Raw genomic sequence first — 19,097 nt, forward strand, 5'->3', positions numbered from 1 at the left:
GCAGCTCCTGAAGCTGTTTAATGATCCTCAGCAACATATTTTCCACTATTTACAAATTCTCCACTTTGTAAAGAGCCGATTTCCTTCATTTCAGGAACTACCCGAGGAAACGTCTTTGGATAAAATGATTAATATGAACATTCATAAGAGATTAAAGGAATCTGCGCGATATTATTAGAGATCCTTCTCTCTCCATCCTTAAAGCACAGGGGCAGAGACCCTGGGATGACTCTGGCGATCTTCTCTCCAGAGGCTTCACTCTTCTTCTGTGTGCCAGGCATGAGCTGCAGTTCAAGGTCCTACACTGATTACATATCTCCAAGGAAAGGTTAGCCAAGTTCTCTGCAGGAGCTGAGCCCGGTGTGACAGATGTAAAGCAGCACCAGGTTCATACTTTGTGGATGTGCCCCGATCCTTATGACTATTGGCTGTCTGTGTTTAGCACCCTTTCACAGATATAAACGTTAAATGTGATCCTCGTGCTCTAACGGCTGTCGTTGGGATGATGCCTGAAAACATCACTCTGCCAAAATACTCTTCACTTCTGTTGCCTTTGCTTCACTCATTGCAAGTCGCCCTATGCTTTGAAGATGAAGCAGGAAGCTCCTCCCACACGTGAACAGTGGCGTGCAGAGCTCGTCAGGTTTTTGCATTTGGCAAAGATGAGATGTACACTGGCAGGTTCCTTCTCAGGACCGGATAATATCTCTATATCACCATCATAGTTAACTGTACACTGAATGTCCCTTATGCATTTAAATATTTGTGTTTGTTGTTTGTTTGTTTTCCTTCTTTCTGTTGTCTTTTGGGGGTGTTGTAAATACTGAACAGCAAAGTACTGCATGTTCGAAGTGTTGCTGTTAGCTGCTGTGACTGAAAATAAAAGAAGAAGCAGAGCTGGTCGCGCTGCACAGCTGTGCAGGTGCTGTAACCGTGTCCGTGTGTCCACAGCCTGCTCCTGCCTGGACCACCTTCAGAGTCGGCCTTTACTGCGGAGTCTTCCTCGTCTTATTGGTCGTTGTGGTCATCACAGGTAAAACACAGTGACCTTTGTAACACTGAAGTGTCTCGTTTATACTTCCTGGAATCTGACTGTGTTTGTGGACAGGCCAGAAATATGTAAGTGTTATTCTGGTCGTCATGGGACGCGCGTGTCACAGGTGCTGTTTTAACCCAGACAAGTTTCAGACGGCTTTACAGTTTCTTCTGATTGCTTAAGCACATTTTTTGTAACTATTGGCTAATTTTGCAAAACTCTTCACACAAATAAGAAAACCTGTCACCCAATCATCAAAACATTGCAGTTCTCTTGCAAAAGCAAACACAGCTAGATTAACTCCTCACACCTTCGTAAAAATGGTGTTTCCGTATCAAACAGTACACACAAGCCATCATCTACTAAGCACACAATGCGCCAACTGCACACTGATGGTATGAATACAAAACACATCTGGCTTTTGCTTTCTCTGTGCACAAGGTAGGCTATGTCAGTTTGAGCTCATACTTCTGTCATAGATCCATAAGCATAGAGGGATCCAAACTTCAAGTACTGCTGTTTATTCACACACATCAAAACAACCACAAGTGTTCATTTCCAAGTATAGGATTATTTGCAATCGCCATAATGACTATATGGGTTACTTGGTCTGCAGTGAACATGCTTCCTCTGCCCCAGCATCTGGTCATCTAGCAATTCTGTAAAGTAACAATTTCAGTATTTTTACATCAATGGTATTGTTGTGTTTCTCATTGGCATATGGCAGTGCTACAAATCTTTGTGCGAAGTGACTGTACTCACCGATTCTCATTTCAAGATGTCCTTATGGTGCTTGCTACAGTGTAGCGGCTCGAGTTAGGCTGGACCCGTTGGCCAGCTTCCCTCAGGGTCATTCCACGGTTGATTACATGGTCCACTATTGTAGCTCTGATGTCATCAGCAATTCTATTTCTTACTCTTCCTACCCTTCCTCTCCCTCCTCCTCGTCTTCCTCTCCCCCCTCCTCGTCTTCCTCTTGCTCCTCCTTGTCCTTGTCGTCCTCTTCATCCTACTTCTTCACCTCCACGTCCTCTTCCTCGGCCTCCTCTACTTCTCACTCTTCCTGCTCCCTCCATTGTACTCCGCACACACAGCTTACCTGTATTATAGTGCTTAGGCTGATTGCAAAGTGAACGAATTATCTAAAAAAGTTTTCACATGTGAAAGTGTGCCAGACAGTTGGCAAATTAGTGTTAATGATAGCCATACATGTGTATACTTTTGCTAGGAGTGTGTTGGAAATTTGGTAATTGAGTGTTGTGCAGTGAATTGTGCCTACAGTTTTGCAAAGTGTGTGTTACAAAATTGCAAACTGAGTGCAAAGCAGTTTTTGTGCTTTTAGTTTTGCAAACTCAGTGAGTGGTTTTGCTATAAGTCTGAATAGTTTTAGAGATTGTGCTACAGGAATCACAGTTAGGGTTTAAGCATTCAGAAAAAACTGTAATGCTTTGGCTCAGGGCTGTCACACTGTGGGCCACAAACAGCCCACGGACCAGTGACGCGCCCCCTACTGTCAGTGTGAAGACGTCACATATTGAACTGTTTTTCTACACGATAAAGAAAGAAACCTGTCAGCACGACTCTTTGGATTTAACTGACATACCCGTCCAGTTTTTGTCTCCTATAGTAGAAAGTCCAGAGTCCATTATTATTATTATTATTATTTCTATAACAATAATAATAATAATACTTTATTACGCCACAGGAAAAAGGAGACTTTTGTGAGAGAAGGGAGAAATAAATGATTCTGGAATATCAGCATCCTGGTGGGAGGTGAGAAAGATGGAGCAAGCGTGACAGCACTACAGCGGTCTGTAAAGTTAGTGTTACTACAGTCGTATTATTAAGGCATCAGGTGAGAATGAAGAGAGAGACTAAAGTATACACCACAGTAACTCACCAGTAATACATTTCTGTGAATGTGAGGAACAGTAGTGTGTAAAGTTGTGGAGGGAAAGACCAGTGTTGTTTATGCAGCACCCTAACAGGCGCCTCAGGGTGCTGCACATTGTAAGGTAGACCCCACAATGACACATGCAGAGAAAACCCAACAGTCATGTGACGAGTGACAGTGGAAGGAAACCTGCAGTAGGACCAGGCTCAGGCTCCTTCCTGCTGACATCAGAAACAAAGATTTCATGATTTCCACAGGAACAGGCAGGAGGTCGTAATTATGAGTGAGCAGCACACTTCCACCTCTGATAAGCATCTTAAATCTGCACAACAACGGGAGCAGAAGAAGGACGAGCAGAGAGATGATTGGCCTTTCTTTGTATTCACTTGTGTTGTTGTGATTGTTTAGTTGTGTTTTGGGGGTTTTAGGGTGACTTGTAACAGTATCCACAGGAAACAAATGACTGACGTGCCGTCCCATCCTCCAGTAGAACCATCATGAATGTTGGTTTCCACTTGTTGTTGTGCAGATAAACAAAAGTCTGTTTGCAGACATGCTGCAGACTCCTCACATCAGGCACTTTGTTTTTGCTCTGTGCAGTTTTGCTCGGTATTGATGGTGCTGTCTCCTGATTGGTCTTTGTCATTAGTAGCTGTGGGGACAGATCGTTCTGATGTTTGGCCTATGGTCCGAATCTACAGAGGAGGCTTCCTGTTAATAGAATTCCTCTTCCTGTTAGGTATGGACACACAGACACTCTCACACTGTAGCTTATGTGCCAAGTTTGGAGTCGAGTTAGTCATAAACTCATATCAGAGACAGGAAGTTAAAAAAACAACTCTTTTGTCTTGTAGGCATCAACACTTACGGCTGGAGGCAAGCAGGCGTCAACCATGTGCTCATATTTGAACTGAACCCCAGAAACAACCTGTCCCATCAGCATCTGTTTGAGGTCAGAGGTCAGATTGAACCAAAGAAAGAAGTCGTGTTCTCATAGAGATGATTTAACGATCTGTGGGCCGTGGCCCCCTCCACGGGGAGAGGATGCTGACTGAGTCATTGTGTGTGCAGATTGCAGGTCTGCTGGGGGTGCTGTGGTGCGTAAGCCTGCTGTCCTGTCTCTTCAGCGACAAGATCCTGGTGCCGATGCAGGCCAACCCTCTGGCTCTCTATGGGCTCTTCTTCCTTTTCCTCATCAACCCCTTCAAGACCTGCTACTACAAGTCACGCTTCTGGCTGCTCAAACTTCTGGTAATGGCCCTGACCAGAGTCTTTACATCATACCTTTTGTGTGGTTAAGCTTTTATTCTGAAGAGGGCTCTTCCTGTGACGTCTTCCTCCGCAGTTTCGAGTGGTGACGGCTCCGTTTCACCGCGTTGGCTTTGCAGACTTCTGGCTGGCTGACCAGCTCAACTCTCTGGTGGTGGTGCTGATGGACCTGGAGTACATGATCTGTTTCTACAGCTTTGAGCTGGACTGGACCAAACACAACGGGCTCATCAGCAGAGGTGAGGCTCCGAGATGCTCGCTGCTCACGCGCACGTGTCGGAGCAAACCGGTGGCTAAATGTCGTCCTCTTCAGGTAACGATGTGTGCAACTCGTACTCGTATGGCGTTCGGGCGGTGATCAAGTGTCTTCCTGCGTGGTTCCGATTCGTCCAGTGTCTGCGCCGTTACCGTGACACCAAGCGGGCCTTCCCTCATCTGGTTAATGCTGGCAAATATTCCACCACCTTCTTCGCTGTTACCTTCTCCGCCCTCTACAGCACACACAAAGGTAGGCTGACAGATGCCGTGTTATAAGGCAATGCCATCCTGAGCTCATTCTCTCCTCTGTGTTGTTATTATGGGATGGAGCTCTAATGGCAGGCTGTAACTGGAGAACACTCTGATGTCCCGCCCACAGACGCAGGCTCGGAGGCCCAGATCTTCTTCTATCTGTATATTGGCTGTTTGGCGCTGAGCTCGTGTTACACTCTGGTCTGGGATCTGAAGATGGACTGGGGACTGTTTGACCGCAACGCGGGAGAGAACACCTTCCTGAGAGAGGAGATAGTCTATCCACACAAGGTATTACACCACACAAAGAAGCTGCAGCTCCTCCTGTGGCCACTTTACAAAAGTCGGTGTCCAAATGTCAGGACTTCAGGCTGAACTAAGCAGGCTTGCTGCTGCTAACCCTGTCATCCACAAATCAACAGCAGCACGTGTTGTTATGTAGTCACACAGCATGAATGTGAAGCGCGTGCTCTGTTGTGCGTCCTCCTGCAGGCCTATTACTACAGCGCCATAGTAGAGGACGTGCTGTTACGCTTCGGATGGATCTTAACGGTCACCGTCACCACGCTCGTCACGTTTGACGGCATCTCTGACATCTTTGCTACAGTCCTGGCCCCGCTGGAGGTCTTTCGGTACACAGAGTCTTTTTTCTTTATTCATCCCTTTGGTTTTTCTCATAGTTCATTCCTAACTTTGTGTATCTGCAGGGCCTAGATCAGGAAGTGATAAAGTAACAGAAACTCAGTAACGGGTTAATGTGTGATCCTTGTAGGCGCTTTGTGTGGAACTTCTTCCGCTTGGAGAACGAACATCTGAACAACTGTGGTGAATTCAGAGCCGTCAGAGACATCAGCGTGGCTCCGCTCAACGCCGACGACCAGACCCTCCTGGAGCAGATGATGGACCAGGAGGATGGCGTGAGAAACCGACAGGGCAAGAAGAGCTGGAAGAGGAGCTACAGTATGAGCCTGCGCAGGCCACGCCTGGCCTCGCAGTAAGTCTTTTCCCCGTCTGTCTGTCCTGCTGAGTGCAGGCGTGGGCCCCTCAGTCACAGCAGAGGAGACGCATGTTTCATCAGCGTGCACAGAAGGCCGTCGACCCCACGTAGAACAATGTAGCTTCATGCAAAACAGAGAAACTGCAACGTCATTTATTATAGATACAGTCAGCGCAGTGATCTGTGGGGGGGTTAGCTCGTGGTCCTGCAAAGGTTAGCTATCTCAGGTAGTTGTTTACTTGCATAGCAATCTGTTTCATGGTAAAACCACAGCCTGATAACCTGTGAAGACCTCTGGTTATTATGTTCACACGTAAACCGCTGACTCAGAAAACAGATGATTGGATGTTTAGAGGTAAAATCTTGTGTTCAGTCATTCTGTGATTGCAGAGGAACATCACAGACACATGTGGCGGCGCCTCAGTGTGCAGAGGCACCGCCACATGTGTCTGTGGCAGCTAAAGTGAGAACTGAGTGACGCTGGTGATCCACGGGCCTCCTGCAGCCTGATTGTATAGACAGTATGTTTGATGCCACCTAATTTACACAGTGTAGATCCCAGTGCATACATATCCAGTATAAACATATTACACAAGGAAGATGTGAAAGCAGTGTTGAAGCCACACGACACACGGCTGCGTGTTCAAAGGGCCGTGGCTCCGACACGCGTGTCGCAGCCACGGCTGTGCGAACACGCCTGAGACAGACGACATTAGCTCAGTGATCAGTCGTGGACTTGAGTTCCCACTTTAAGAGCTTCCTTCCTGTTTCTCCTTTTAGGTCCAAGACTCGTGACACCAAGGTTCTGATAGAGGACACGGATGATGACTCCTGACATCAGGCCACGCCCCTCGCCTGGGTCCAGAATTTATTCAAAGGAGGAAACTCCACCTCCTAACTGAGGATTTACCCAGAGAGTGGGCGTTGAGCTCCCAACCAGGGATGAGTTTGAAGCTCGTACCTACGTCATCTTGTTTTTCTCTGCTTGGGTTCAGGACTGCTCGGACGGATGAACTCTGACCTCTTAAACAAACAACCCAGCTACGTGTCCAACCTGCTGTCAACACTCCCCGATGGTGGGCTTATCACTTAAACTCTACTTTACCCAGGCAGCCTCCCAGAGGTGGATTCTTAAACTACACCCACTCCTCCACCGCTGCTCGGGCTCTTCTCGAAGCCTCAGCATAGCACGAGTGAAACACCAGTGACATTTTCCATTTCCCAGTGCCGTCTCAGTGCCACACCACTCCCATACAGGGAGAGGCCAACAGTTTAAGCCTGTTGCTGTCCTTTGGCCATCAGCATCCCCCGCTCCCAGCATCCTGGAAACGACTGGGCAGAGGCCTGTAGTAGGTTATGTAGTAGCTGCAGAAATTAGGAACCACCCTGTACTTTGCCCCTCGGAAGGAAAGCAAAAACACCACAGGGGTTAAAACGAGTCCTCCTCAGCAGACGGTGCTGATGGACATCTGGTAACTGTGGCGTCCCCGTGCTGTTCAGCTTGATCACTCAGTCATCACAGAGCTGCCTACCTGCACCTTACATGCTTTAGAAACATGCACTTTGTAGGAGCGTGAGATGGAGGCCCATCATGTCTCGACACACGGACGGTGATTTTAGTGTTTCATCGTTGGTGGACGTGCAACGCTCAGCCATTATTCACTATAAGGAGACAGAAACGTGGCTTTTTCTTTGTACCTGTTGTTGTAAATGTACCACGGACCAAAGTTCAGTGTGTGTGGAAATATTTAGTGAGTGCCACACAGGAAACACACTGTGTAGTGCTGCCGGCTGTTCAGCTGTGGAGAACGACCATCATCCTGTCGTAGTTCCCACTCACCCGCCCCGGGAAATGGTTTGAATGTACATCACATTATCCGTATAGGTGTAGATCTGCCACCTCGTCGGGTTTGAACAAACTTGTGTTGTCCCCTGAAATCGTGATTTGAAAACCTGAAGACTGTTTGAGTAGAAACAGTTGGTTTGTGCAACATGTCGTCTTTGGGCTGGTTCACTGAAATATGAGGGTGGAGACGAAGGCAGAGGTCACCTGTCTGTCATCAGTGTCTGTCTGTCAGCAGGTGGTGTACTGAAACCTGCTTGGCTACGTGTATGCTAACTTGGGCGTGACTGGGCTGAAGCTTGACAGCAAGAAATGCTGCTCTGAAACAAAGTGTGTGCAGCACGAAGCTGTGAGTCTTAAGAAGGAACAGTCTTAGTTGTTGCCTTTTTGACCTTCCTGCAGCAGGGGAGCCATTCCTGGTTTGTGCGCCATCATCAACAGGTCGCACACATCGGTCTGTTTTCACTGCTCGTTTCTGCCTGATGATGTTTCTTAGAGACGGGACAACACTGGAGGAAAGGCTTTCCTAAACGTTGCTCTTCACGTTCCAAAAGTCGTCAGCTCCCTTTTGCTTCGTGCTTGGATGAGATCGCGTCTGACGACAGCTTCGACAAAGTGTTGCTGTCTGTGCTTTCATGAGGCGGCGGTTCGTTTTATGTACTTAGTTTTAATGTTGTGTGCATGCATTTGGAAGTCCTGGCGTGTGATGGCCTAAGACTTGTGTGCACTTTTTTACTTTTCTCTGCGGAGCCTCGTTGTGATGTTTCTGTTCTGCTGTATTTGCCTCCGTACAGACTGAGGCTCTTTCAATCCTCACAATGCATCCAAATACATGTTTGCGTCTTAATGTTTTACATTTGGGAAGTTCTGATTTGGATCCTCAGTTTATTTCTCAGCTGAAATAAGAAGCACGTTAGCGTTAGGCTATCGTCGGATAACAACATTCCCATAGTTTCTGTTTTTTCCTTATTATTGAGCTAAAATAAAGACAAATAGATTCCATAGTATATAAAAGTTTGTACGTCTGATGCTAATTATCATTTATGATCACCATCACACGCTGTCTGAGATTTGTCCACCACATTAAACATGATTCCACTTCCAGTCACCAGATTAAAAAACAGAGCGTGCTCCCTGATTGGTCGGTGAGTGCTTCCTGTTAGCTGTCATGTTGCTACGTGACTTCCCTGTGATTGCCAGGGTTGCTCGCAGTTTGCCTGGAATATGCTGACTTAGCAGTTTTCTAATTACCTCCGAGCTGTGGGAAGTGTGTCCCGTCTGGAATTGGAGAACTTTTTCCTTCAAAGTAAAAGCTGCGCCTCAACACATTTAAGGTGCAGCTATTACTCTGAAGGTGAACGTTGTGTTTCCAGTCGCACTTTTCACATTATCAGTTCTGCAGGGGGCGTGGCCAACAGGTGTGTGCAGACATGTCAGCATCTTCCATGCAAACTGCAGACTAACAAGCACTACATACCTGTGACCAGGTTCACCAACCAGCTGCTGGTGACCTGATGGTCACCTGACCCGACCGTGCCGTGAGGCTGACGGGCTGTCACCACATGGTCACTTTTTATGAAATGAAACAGTAAAAATGATCTGCAGAGACCATGGCTGTGCTAGCTGTTAGCTTGTGACAGGAGGTGTAATGCTTCAGCCCGACTGACTGATTTTACTGCATCACTTTTAAAATGCCTCCGTGTAGCTGACAGTCCAGGATTGGACCAGGATATGATGCTTCTGTTTCCCAACTACAACATGGAGCTCTGGCAGGTTTGAGTATGTAACAGTGTTCATACTGGCTCTATAAATGTGGAGTCAAACCGACCTGACGGTGCGTTTCCCTACATCCTGTGTCTGCTTTCAGTTTCAGCGAGCGCTCCGGGAGCTCGTCTGCTCATTCCTCACGCACACATTCATGCACTCTAACATTCCCACAGCGACCCTTTGAAAACCTCGTTTCCTGATACGTTTCCAAGCATTTGCCGACTGTAGCTCGAGCTCAGGGTTCATGTCCGTCACAGACGCACTGAGCGTGACAGGGTCGTCCTCGGGTAACCATCAGAGAGCAGCACATGTTCGTCCGACACAGTCGCTCCACCCAAAGACGAGTCAGTCCCGTGTTCGTACTGTTACTTTGTAGCTCCTCAGGTTTCACATTGACACACAGATTAAAATACAGTGAAGCCATCGATGCATGAACAGTGTGTTTCACATTGGCAGGAGAGTGGGAGACGCAATGTGATGAAGATTTTGTACTCAGGATATTGTGAGCACACTTGCACCTTAACATGCTAACTCACGAGCAGCTGCGGAGCCCCGACTGCGCGCAGCCCCCCATCACCCCGCGTGCCCTTTCCGTCTGTTTGCCTCCTGTTGTGCATCCAAGTCCAGGACCAAATAACATGTTGTGATGCAGAAAGTCTAAGTTGGGCTTCTTTTCATGTATTTACATTGAATGCATCAGTTGCTTCATGATTTCAGCTGCAGGCTGACTTGGCTGTAGCTTTATTTTACACTCCGTTTTTATAAGCCTGTGAGACTTTAAAAATGTTTGATGTTATGACAGACAGGTGACGCCCTCCACCCTGATGAAGCTGCCCGGCAGTAGAGTGTAGGCCTGGGCCACACTTCACTATGATGTTGGGATTGTCAGAAGCGTGCCACCAAAAGCCAAATCGAATGTTTGATCTAGTTTGTGATTTTTCCCTTTTTTTGTTCACATATTTTAATCCATGTTGAAATTTAAATGTTAATTTTGGTCAAAATGTTTTGGATGACATTATACATTTGATATGTTTCACGGTTCAAATAAAACGTTGTATAGAGACCTGTGTTAATATTTCATACCTCACCAAGTGGGAGAGTCGATAGCCTAGAACGGTGGACTCTGCTGTTTTGGAGAATGTCTGAACCCTCGGTGATTTCCCAACATTTCACACTGGACAGCTGACTCTGAACAACATGTCAGTAAAAGGAGATCAAAGGTCAAAGACTTGAGATTCTGTTGGTTTTCTCCTGGGCAGGAAAATGAGGTTAGCTGGTCACTCTGTCAGGTATTTTCCATCATCTTGGCCAAGAGCTATGTTGTGTTAGGTGTGTTCTTTGACCATATACTGTACATAACAGAAGCATGTAACCTCTACAGTTAGTGAAGCATCACTTCCCCATTCACCCATTTCCTTATCCTCTTGTCCCACCTGGGGGAGGTCCATAACTGGGCTAAAGGTCATTAGCTTAGCAGCCAGATGTCACATGGACCGAGGGGTGATGCACACTCAGACAGTAGTGACTTATAAGTCACACAGTAAGACATGCCTGGATTTATCTTCCTCCTGGATTCTAATGGAGACCGTGATGAAAAAATGAATCTCGTTTTGTATTCGTCAGTGTGTGAAACTAGCCACTGGGACCATGAACTCATCAGGAAAATGTTTACTGTGGATGTAGCTACAGTGATGTCACCCTTTGAGCCAGGAGTTTCTCACTTTTCCTGGGCCATTGGTTTGCAAAAAACCTGAGGCGGGGCTGGGGGGTTCTGATTGTCATCAGCCAATGATAACACACTTTGAAACGTAGTATGACCAAGATTTGCAAACTAAATTTTTTTTTTAAATTACATTTGACCCAAAAGCAGTGAATGAGATCATAAACTGGGTATGAAGGTGTGTGCAGAGGTGGAGGCCGCCACTTTCCCAGCTCTGGGAGGCTTTTTGCAACCACAGTTATCGCCATCTGGTGGCCTAAAATAGAATGCAAGTTTTTAAGCACTTCTGCTTTAGCTTAATTTTTCTGACACAGATGCCATGCCCAGGTTTTATCTGTCTAATCCCCCTGTGCTGCCAGCGAAGGATCGAGGTTTGTGTGTTTCAGGTCACACTGTATGTCATCTGGACCCAGCATTAGACCAGCACAGAGGATTCTGTCAAGAGCAACACTTTCAACAGAATTGATTGTGATTGGATGCTAAGTTGTAATACTCCTTGAATGAAACGCATGAAGATTTCTGTAGAGGAAGCAGCACGGCTCGTCACTCCCAGGTGTCTTTTTAGCTGCAGTAACAGGTAAACAGGGTTTTTATGAATGAACTTTTGCAAACTCATTTTCCTGCAGCAGCTCTGAGTTTTCTCTGAGGCATTTATTCTTCAAGCAGCGGGATCTTATTTTTCTCAAAGCCTTTCAACAGTTTGGTAACACTCCAGTCTGCGTGGAACCCTTACTGGCCGGTTCTGTTAGATCCATTATCATCCTCCAAGAATCTCCACACCAATGGGTCCGCAGCATGGAACATTGCACAGGACAAAGATCGAGGGACACATTTGAATGTATTTTTACACCAAAAACGTGCATTTTTTGGTGTGATTGGTTAAAATGTGGAGTGATCTGAGACACTAACCTTCTAAATGTGGCACATGAAGAAGGTTGGCTCGAACTATCTTGGAGACCATATGGATGAAATAAGATTTACACAGGAATAAAGCCCTAATCGGGCTCATCCCCAACTACCAAAACAAGTGTGGGTTTTTGTTTGTTTTTTTACAACTGTAAACACTTTTAATTTGCATTGTGACCCAGAACCATTTGGTTTTACATTATATATGGATGAACATACTCATTAGAAGCATTGTATAATCAAAGACTGATCTGTGAGTGTTGTCTTGTATGTACAGTAGTAGCGTAATGCTACAGGGGCACCTGGTTCACCAACTCCTGTTACACGTTTTTCAGTAAAATGAGCTAAAGCTGTAACTTGTTTCTGACTGCAGATCTTTTTCTTCCTCACATTTCAGTCTCCTTCACCCCTGAGCCTTCCTGGCTGAAACAGAACCACCACACGGCCACAGACCAAATCTAAGTTTAGATTGTGTCGGCAGGTTAAGATACAGCGAGTTACAGTAATCCAGCTGAGATGTAACCAGGCATTGATGTTAGTTTAAGTTATTTTTAGAAATGAGCTACAATGGTTGCAAAGATTTCTGATTTGATTTCTAAAGGCACTATCAACATGAAATTATCACCACATGTCAGTAACAATCCATCCAATCCACACATGCAAAGAAATCAAACCATAGATATCCATAAATTATGTGCAATAACGAGAAATGACACAGGGAACAAGTATTGAACATCCATCCATCTTCTTCCGCTTATCTGGGACCGGGTCACGGGGCCAGCAGCCTAAGCAGAGAAGCCCAGACCTTCCTCTCCCCAGATCAAATGTCCCGTCGCAATGGGCCAGACAGCCCATACTCCCGCAGCACCTCCCACAGGACACCCCGAGGGACACGGTCGAATGCCTTCTCCAAGTCCACAAACACATGTAGACTGGTTGGGCAAACTCCCATGCACCCTCAAGCATCCTCGAGAGGATAAAGAGCTGGTCCAGTGTTCCACGACCAGGACGAAAACCGCATTGTTCCTTCTGTATCTGAGGTTCGACTAGCGGACGAACTCTCCTTTCCAGCACTCTGGCACAAACTTTCCCAGGGAGGCTGAGGTGTGTGATCCCCCTGTAGTTGGAACACCCACTCGGTCACCTTTCTTAAAGATGGGAACCACCACCCCGGTCTGCCAATCCAGAGGTACTGCCCCTGAGCTGCACACAACATTGTAGAGGCGTGCCAACAAGCCTGATAAGACTCCTTCTTCAGCCTGGTGACTCCCTCACCTCTGGTGTCCACCATTTGGTTCAGGGATTACCACCATGACAGGCACCAACCACCTTGCAGCCGCAGCTCAGTGCAGCGGCTTCAGCAATGGAGATGCTGAATATGGTCCATTCGGACTCAATGTCCGTCTCCCTGTTGTTGAATCTCTGCCGGAGGTGTGCGTTGAAGATCTCATGGACTGGGGCCTCTGCCAGGCGTTCCCAGCACACCCTCATTACACGTTTAGGCGCCAGGTCTTTCCAGCATCCTCCCCCGCCACCTGATCCAACTCACCACCAGGTGGTGATCAGTTGACAGCTCAGCCCCTCTCTTTACCCGAGTGTCCAGAACATATGGCCGCAGGTCCGGTGATACGATTACAAAATCGATCATCGACCTACGGCCTAGAGCGTCCTGGTTTCATGTGCACTTATGGACGCTCTTATGTTCGAACAAGGTGTTTGTTATGGCCAAACTGTTGTTTGCACAGAAGTCCAATAACAAAACACAGCTTGGGGTCAGATCTGAGAGGCCTTTCCTCCCAATCACGCCCCTCCAGTTCTCACTGTCATTGCCCACATGAGCACTGAAGTCTCACAGTTGGACAACAGAGTCCCCAGGTGGAGCACCTTCCAGCACCTTGCCCAGGGACTCCAAGAAGTCTGGGTACTCTGAGGTGCCACTCGGCGCATAAGCGCAAATGACAGTAAGAACCCGTTCCCCAACCCGAGCACTGAGGTGAGCCCGACGTTTTCTAGCCGGTACCTCTCAACCTCAAGCACTAACTCAGGCTCCTTCCCCAAAAGTGAGGTGAAATTTCATGTCCCAGTTGCTAGTCTTGGTAGCCGGGGTTTGGTCTGCCAGGGTCTCTGTTCCTGGCTGCTGCTCGGCACACAATGCACCCAACCACTATAGCGCCTCCTGGGGGTGGTGGGCCTGCAGGAGACCCATGTCCCCTTTTTCGGGCTATTCCTCCATGGACTAAGGTCCGGCCCCCAGACGCTTGCCCTCGGGGACTCTCCCCAGGCCTGGCTCATGGGCGGGGCCCCGGTAACCCTACCCTGGGCAGGGTGAACTGTTCCCTTGGTGTCCTACTCATAGGGGTCTTCTGAATCGCTCTTTGTCTGGTCCCTCACTAGGACCAATTTGCCATGGGAGACCCTGACGGGGCAGAAGCCCCCAGACGACATAGCCCTGGGATCCCTGGAACACACAAACCCCTCCACCACAATAAGGTAGCGATTCATGGAGGGAATGAACTTGTTTACTGAAATGGATTCAATACGTCGTACAAAAGCGTTTGTTGGCTTCAATACGCCTGCTGTATGCAGAAACTAGTCACAGTGACAGGTGTGATTTTACCCGTGCTGCCACACAGTCCAGAAGGTTCCGGGTCATTCTAGCAGCTTTGGTTTGTCTCTCTGAAACTAACCGAGTTTGTTGGCTGTGTTTGGCATCACTGTCCCCTCGTTTCATCTTCATCATCCTGGTAGGTGGCAGCAGGTTTTTATCAAGACTCTCAGGACATTTTTCCACTCATCCTTTAATTATCTGAATCACAGTGCTGTATGCTGAAAAACAGCCCCACGTCACGATGTTCCCACCTGTTGGTTTGGTGTTTTTGGGGTGATGTGCACTGCTTTTCACCTCCAAACATGGGGTGTATTCTGGCATCCAAAGAGTTCAGCTTTGGTCTCATGTGACCAGACTCTACTCTCCCAGTGTTTCACAGGCTTGTCTAAATGTTGTTAAGCAAACTTTAAATGTACTTGCCTGTGATTTGGGATTTTCATGTGTGGATTGGATGGGTTGTTACTGACACGTGGTGAAAATTTCACATCAATAGCACCTTTGGAAATAGATTTGCTTCGAAAGTTGGTGACTTGTTCAAAACTCATTTTACCTGCTGTATTGATAGTTCATATTACAGGATTTATAAAGAACAATAAAGAACTGAGCACTGAGAAACTCCATGTCAACTGGACAGTGGATGAAGTGCAAATGCCCCCGACAGTTTCAGGCTGTAATGATATGTCCACCCGATACTTAGACACCCAGGGTAAAAACACATGGGCAGCCATAGCAAAGCTAAAGGAGATGATCAAAATAGCTCCATCACTGAATATCATGAGTGTGTTCTTTTCTAATGTGGGGGAAAGATAATGACAGAATGAGAAATACTTTTGATATAGCAGTCAAAATTATTATGAAATACTACTACCAATGATTACAGTAATAGTAGTAATAATAACTACAAGCTGTTCCCCTGTATTTAGTTTAATCAGTGACCCTGCCAGAGCTAGCTAGCACGTCTAAACAAATAAAGATAGTGGTCAAAGACAAACCTCCAAACTACTGAATATGAATTCAATAAGGTGTATATACAGATATATAGGTTTAAATAAGTTCCAGAGCTTTGTTAGAAATGCCATGTTTGTTATTAGGAAAGTAAAGACACTTTGCTTTATGCGTCATTTTCTGTAAATACATTTATATATGAACAACATCTGAGTAAATGAGTGAAAAAATAAATCTTCAGTAACATTAAAATGATCTTTTGTTCTTTCAGTTCACTCTGTTCCATGTTTCATGTGTTTATGTTCATTTTAATCTTTTATTTTGATCACATTCTCTCTACTTTTATTTACTGGTTGTTTCACACAGTACTACTATTGTAGTTCTGCCCATCTAGGATACACAGAGGCTTTAGGGTGGTTCAAATTACAAATGCGCTCCTGCCCCCTGCAGTAAATGCTTTTAACCAGCAGGGGGAGGTGTTGTCATTTTCTCCCAAAACAAGAACGCTCAGAGAAACGCCACTATTGGTGTTTTACTGATGTGGTTACAGATTTACAGATTTCGGATAAAGCGGATGAAGATGGATGGATGGATGGTTACAGATTTCAATGGTTTGACCCATATGAACCCACACCCTGTTAAAGTTTCAACATTAACTCTACCATAGTTTTCCTGACAGTCTGGGCTCTCATGGGTCAAAGGTGTTTTTCAGCCCTGAAAGGGTCATATGGCCGGCTGAAGATTGATAAATGCTGGCAAGACCGCATAAAGTGAAAAGAGCCAAATTTGGGCCCAGCCCTAGAGTTTAAAGGTAAAATGATGCACAGCTTCATCAACATATTAGCTGAGGTTACTAAGAATCAGCTGATTGTCAGGGTTGCCACAGGCTGACGGTCTGTACAGGCTGGATCCCGACATTCACCTGGAATAAGGCCTGAATCGGTAGAATGAGTTGAAGTAACTGCATGGATGGATGGCAGACACTTACTTTTCATGGAGTGGGCTTTTTGAGTGTCCTGAAGACAGCTCAGTGACACCTGGACTTAACCCATAATGGCAGCTTTCTCTGTTTTCGTCACAGCCACTGGATAAATGACAGGCTCTAAAAAAGCGTGTTGATATTTGAATATTCATAATATGAATCAAAATGTGGGATGAGTGGACAAAGGATTAAACAACTGTGCAGTCTCCAATACAAACCCAGGTCAGCAGTCACAGGGAGTTGCAACTGTTGAGAGATTTAAATGATATCCACAGTATTGATACTAGCGCTGGCATTGGTATTGGATCTATACTATGATCGATCCTTTGTTTGTAGCCTCTAAGTTGAGTATGTAGCGCACCGATTAATGTTAAATTCATTGGTGTTTATGCACTGTGAGAAATGGCTGAACCTGTGCTGTCGCATCTATGTTATCTATAAGCCTCAAACACATTTAAACACACGTCAGAGACGAGCACAGCTCCAAAAACCCAAAACATGAATGAAAAGTGTGTTTTCTTATTGCTGTACCAATCCCAGCGTTTAGTTTGCAGATTCTTCCCAACCTCTCTCCGCTGCACGTGAAAGGTCAAAGTATCGGTGTCACTGCCAGTGTTGCCAACCTAGCGACTTTGTCGCTATATTTAGCGAATTTTCAGACCCCTTAGCGACTTTTTTTTTTTTTAAACTCGTGAAAGCTCGTATCGCTTTTACTCTCAACAAGCAGCGGGTGCTGTAACGCAGTCAGTTCTTTTACTCTTATGCTGTTTTGTGGATCACAAGGTTTAAAACTACTTATAAACACACACACACAAAGTAACTCCACCAGAGCGCCTATTTCGGGTCACTTGCCGGTCCAAGCCCGGGTAAAGCAGCAGGGTTGGAATTGTGACATTAAAAAAAACAATAATTGCTAAAATAAATTTAATTTGTAGTTCTAAATAAACTCTAACTGCATTTAGGACGTTTTTACTCACTTTATGTCTCTTCCACGATGTTATTTCTCTCTCCAACAACGTAGGTCACAATTACATTAGCATGACCGATTATGCAAATTAGGCGATGACGTCATTTAGCGACTCTTAGGACAGCCAATAGCGAGTTTCCTGAGAATCTCAGGTTGGCTGAAGATCTCACCTACATGGAGAGACAGTGCAGAAATAAACTGTGGCCCGTGACGAGGGAAAGAAGACCAAATGGATTGGTCCTGTGTAAGACACAGCGCATAAATAAGAGGTTATTAAAAGATCAGCAAGATGACTGAAATACTTTAAGTTCACTCTGTAAGTTACGTAACATTAACAGGTATTTCAACTACCTCAGGCTCCCAATGTTACTGTTCAATATTTAATCATTTGAGGCACTTGTATATTGTATCTTTTGTTTGTTTTGTTTTGCTTGAAATACCTCAGGTTCATTAGGTAATATGTTTACAACCAATAATATCCTCTTTAAATCTTCTATAAAACTTTCATACCTCCAAGTTAGTTGTACCAATACTTGGCAAACATTATTATGGTTATGTTTGGACTTGCTTATGTTTTACAGTGTGAGTAGTTAAACATCCTACTTTTATTGGTGTATAAATGTTAATTTGCTTAAAGTATTTGGGTCACTTCAATGGGGAAAAACGAAATAGAGTCTGAAGACTTTTACTTAGGTACTCAACATTTAGTTTTCCTGTTTGAGAGTATCTTTTAGGTGTTTATACCTTAGCACCTTATAAATTTCTAGTTAATTTTACAGACATCCAGTTCACTTTATTCATTCCCTTCTTCTCTTATGACAGACTTACATTTCAGTTCCTTAAAAATACTATCCCTTAATGTTAGAGGTATTCGCGACAGTACCAAAAGAAAGTCAATTTTCATTTTCTGTAGACGGAAAAATGCTGATTTGATTTTTCTACAAGAAACTCATTCGAGTGATAATGATGTAAAATTCTGGAAAGCACAGTGGGGTGATCAGTGTTATTTTTGCCACGCCTCTCAACATTCGGCAGGCGTAGCCATTCTCCTTAACAACTTTAAAGGTAATATTATTGAATCGTTGTCTTCAGATGAAGGCAGATGGATTATTCTGGTTTTCAAATTGGACAACACCTTCTTTATAGTCTGTAATTTATACAGTCATAATAACACAACTCAGGCCAAATCTATGTGCATACAATTATCTGAGAAACTTGATTTTTTTAAAATCAAAATATAAGGGAGCCCACATGATTCTTGGAGGAGATTATAATGATGCTCCAGACGATCTTATAGATAGAGTACCAATAAGAACATCTCAACACTCAAAATTTAAAAGCACTGCATTTTTCTGCGAACAACTTGCAGTTATAGATGTATGGAGATTCTTCAACTCTGATACAAAAGAGTTTACCTGGAGCAATGCAAATAGATCTCTACAATCCAGAATTGATTTGTGGTTAATATCTTCTTCGTGTTTACATTTTGTTTCAGAATCTTCTCATGATTTTGCTCCATTAACTGATCACAAATTCATCACAATTCTCTTAGTTGGCAATAAACAAAGTCAAAGTAAACTACGTGGTTTTTGGAAGCTAAATAATAATTTATTGAATGATGATACATTTTGTAGTATAGTGGAAAAAACGGCA

The 19,097-nt window shown here is 45.1% G+C and overlaps 1 protein-coding gene across 2 annotated transcripts in view; it reads left to right on the forward strand.

Moving 5' to 3' along the window:
• LOC146688522 (solute carrier family 53 member 1) overlaps positions 1–12,302 on the forward strand; it is a 39,669-nt gene extending 27,367 nt beyond the window's left edge. Inside the window, exons 7-16 of one of the 2 annotated variants that reach the window (XM_085438206.1) lie at positions 952–1,033; positions 3,580–3,669; positions 3,785–3,882; positions 4,002–4,181; positions 4,276–4,438; positions 4,513–4,707; positions 4,837–5,000; positions 5,202–5,341; positions 5,482–5,703; positions 6,487–12,302. In XM_085438206.1, coding sequence (XP_085294332.1) covers positions 952–1,033; positions 3,580–3,669; positions 3,785–3,882; positions 4,002–4,181; positions 4,276–4,438; positions 4,513–4,707; positions 4,837–5,000; positions 5,202–5,341; positions 5,482–5,703; positions 6,487–6,541 — 1,389 coding nt within the window. In that variant the 3' untranslated portion in view covers positions 6,542–12,302. The remainder of the gene's footprint in view (positions 1–951; positions 1,034–3,579; positions 3,670–3,784; positions 3,883–4,001; positions 4,182–4,275; positions 4,439–4,512; positions 4,708–4,836; positions 5,001–5,201; positions 5,342–5,481; positions 5,704–6,486) is intronic. The other variant, XM_085438208.1, reaches the window with a different exon arrangement.
• The last annotated feature ends 6,795 nt before the right edge of the window (positions 12,303–19,097 follow it).

This window comes from Copadichromis virginalis, linkage group LG18 (assembly GCF_057382275.1).
Source record: "Copadichromis virginalis isolate Kocher_CV1m ecotype Utaka linkage group LG18, C_Virginalis_male_GT1.1, whole genome shotgun sequence".
In the NCBI taxonomy this organism is placed as follows: domain Eukaryota; kingdom Metazoa; phylum Chordata; class Actinopteri; order Cichliformes; family Cichlidae; genus Copadichromis; species Copadichromis virginalis.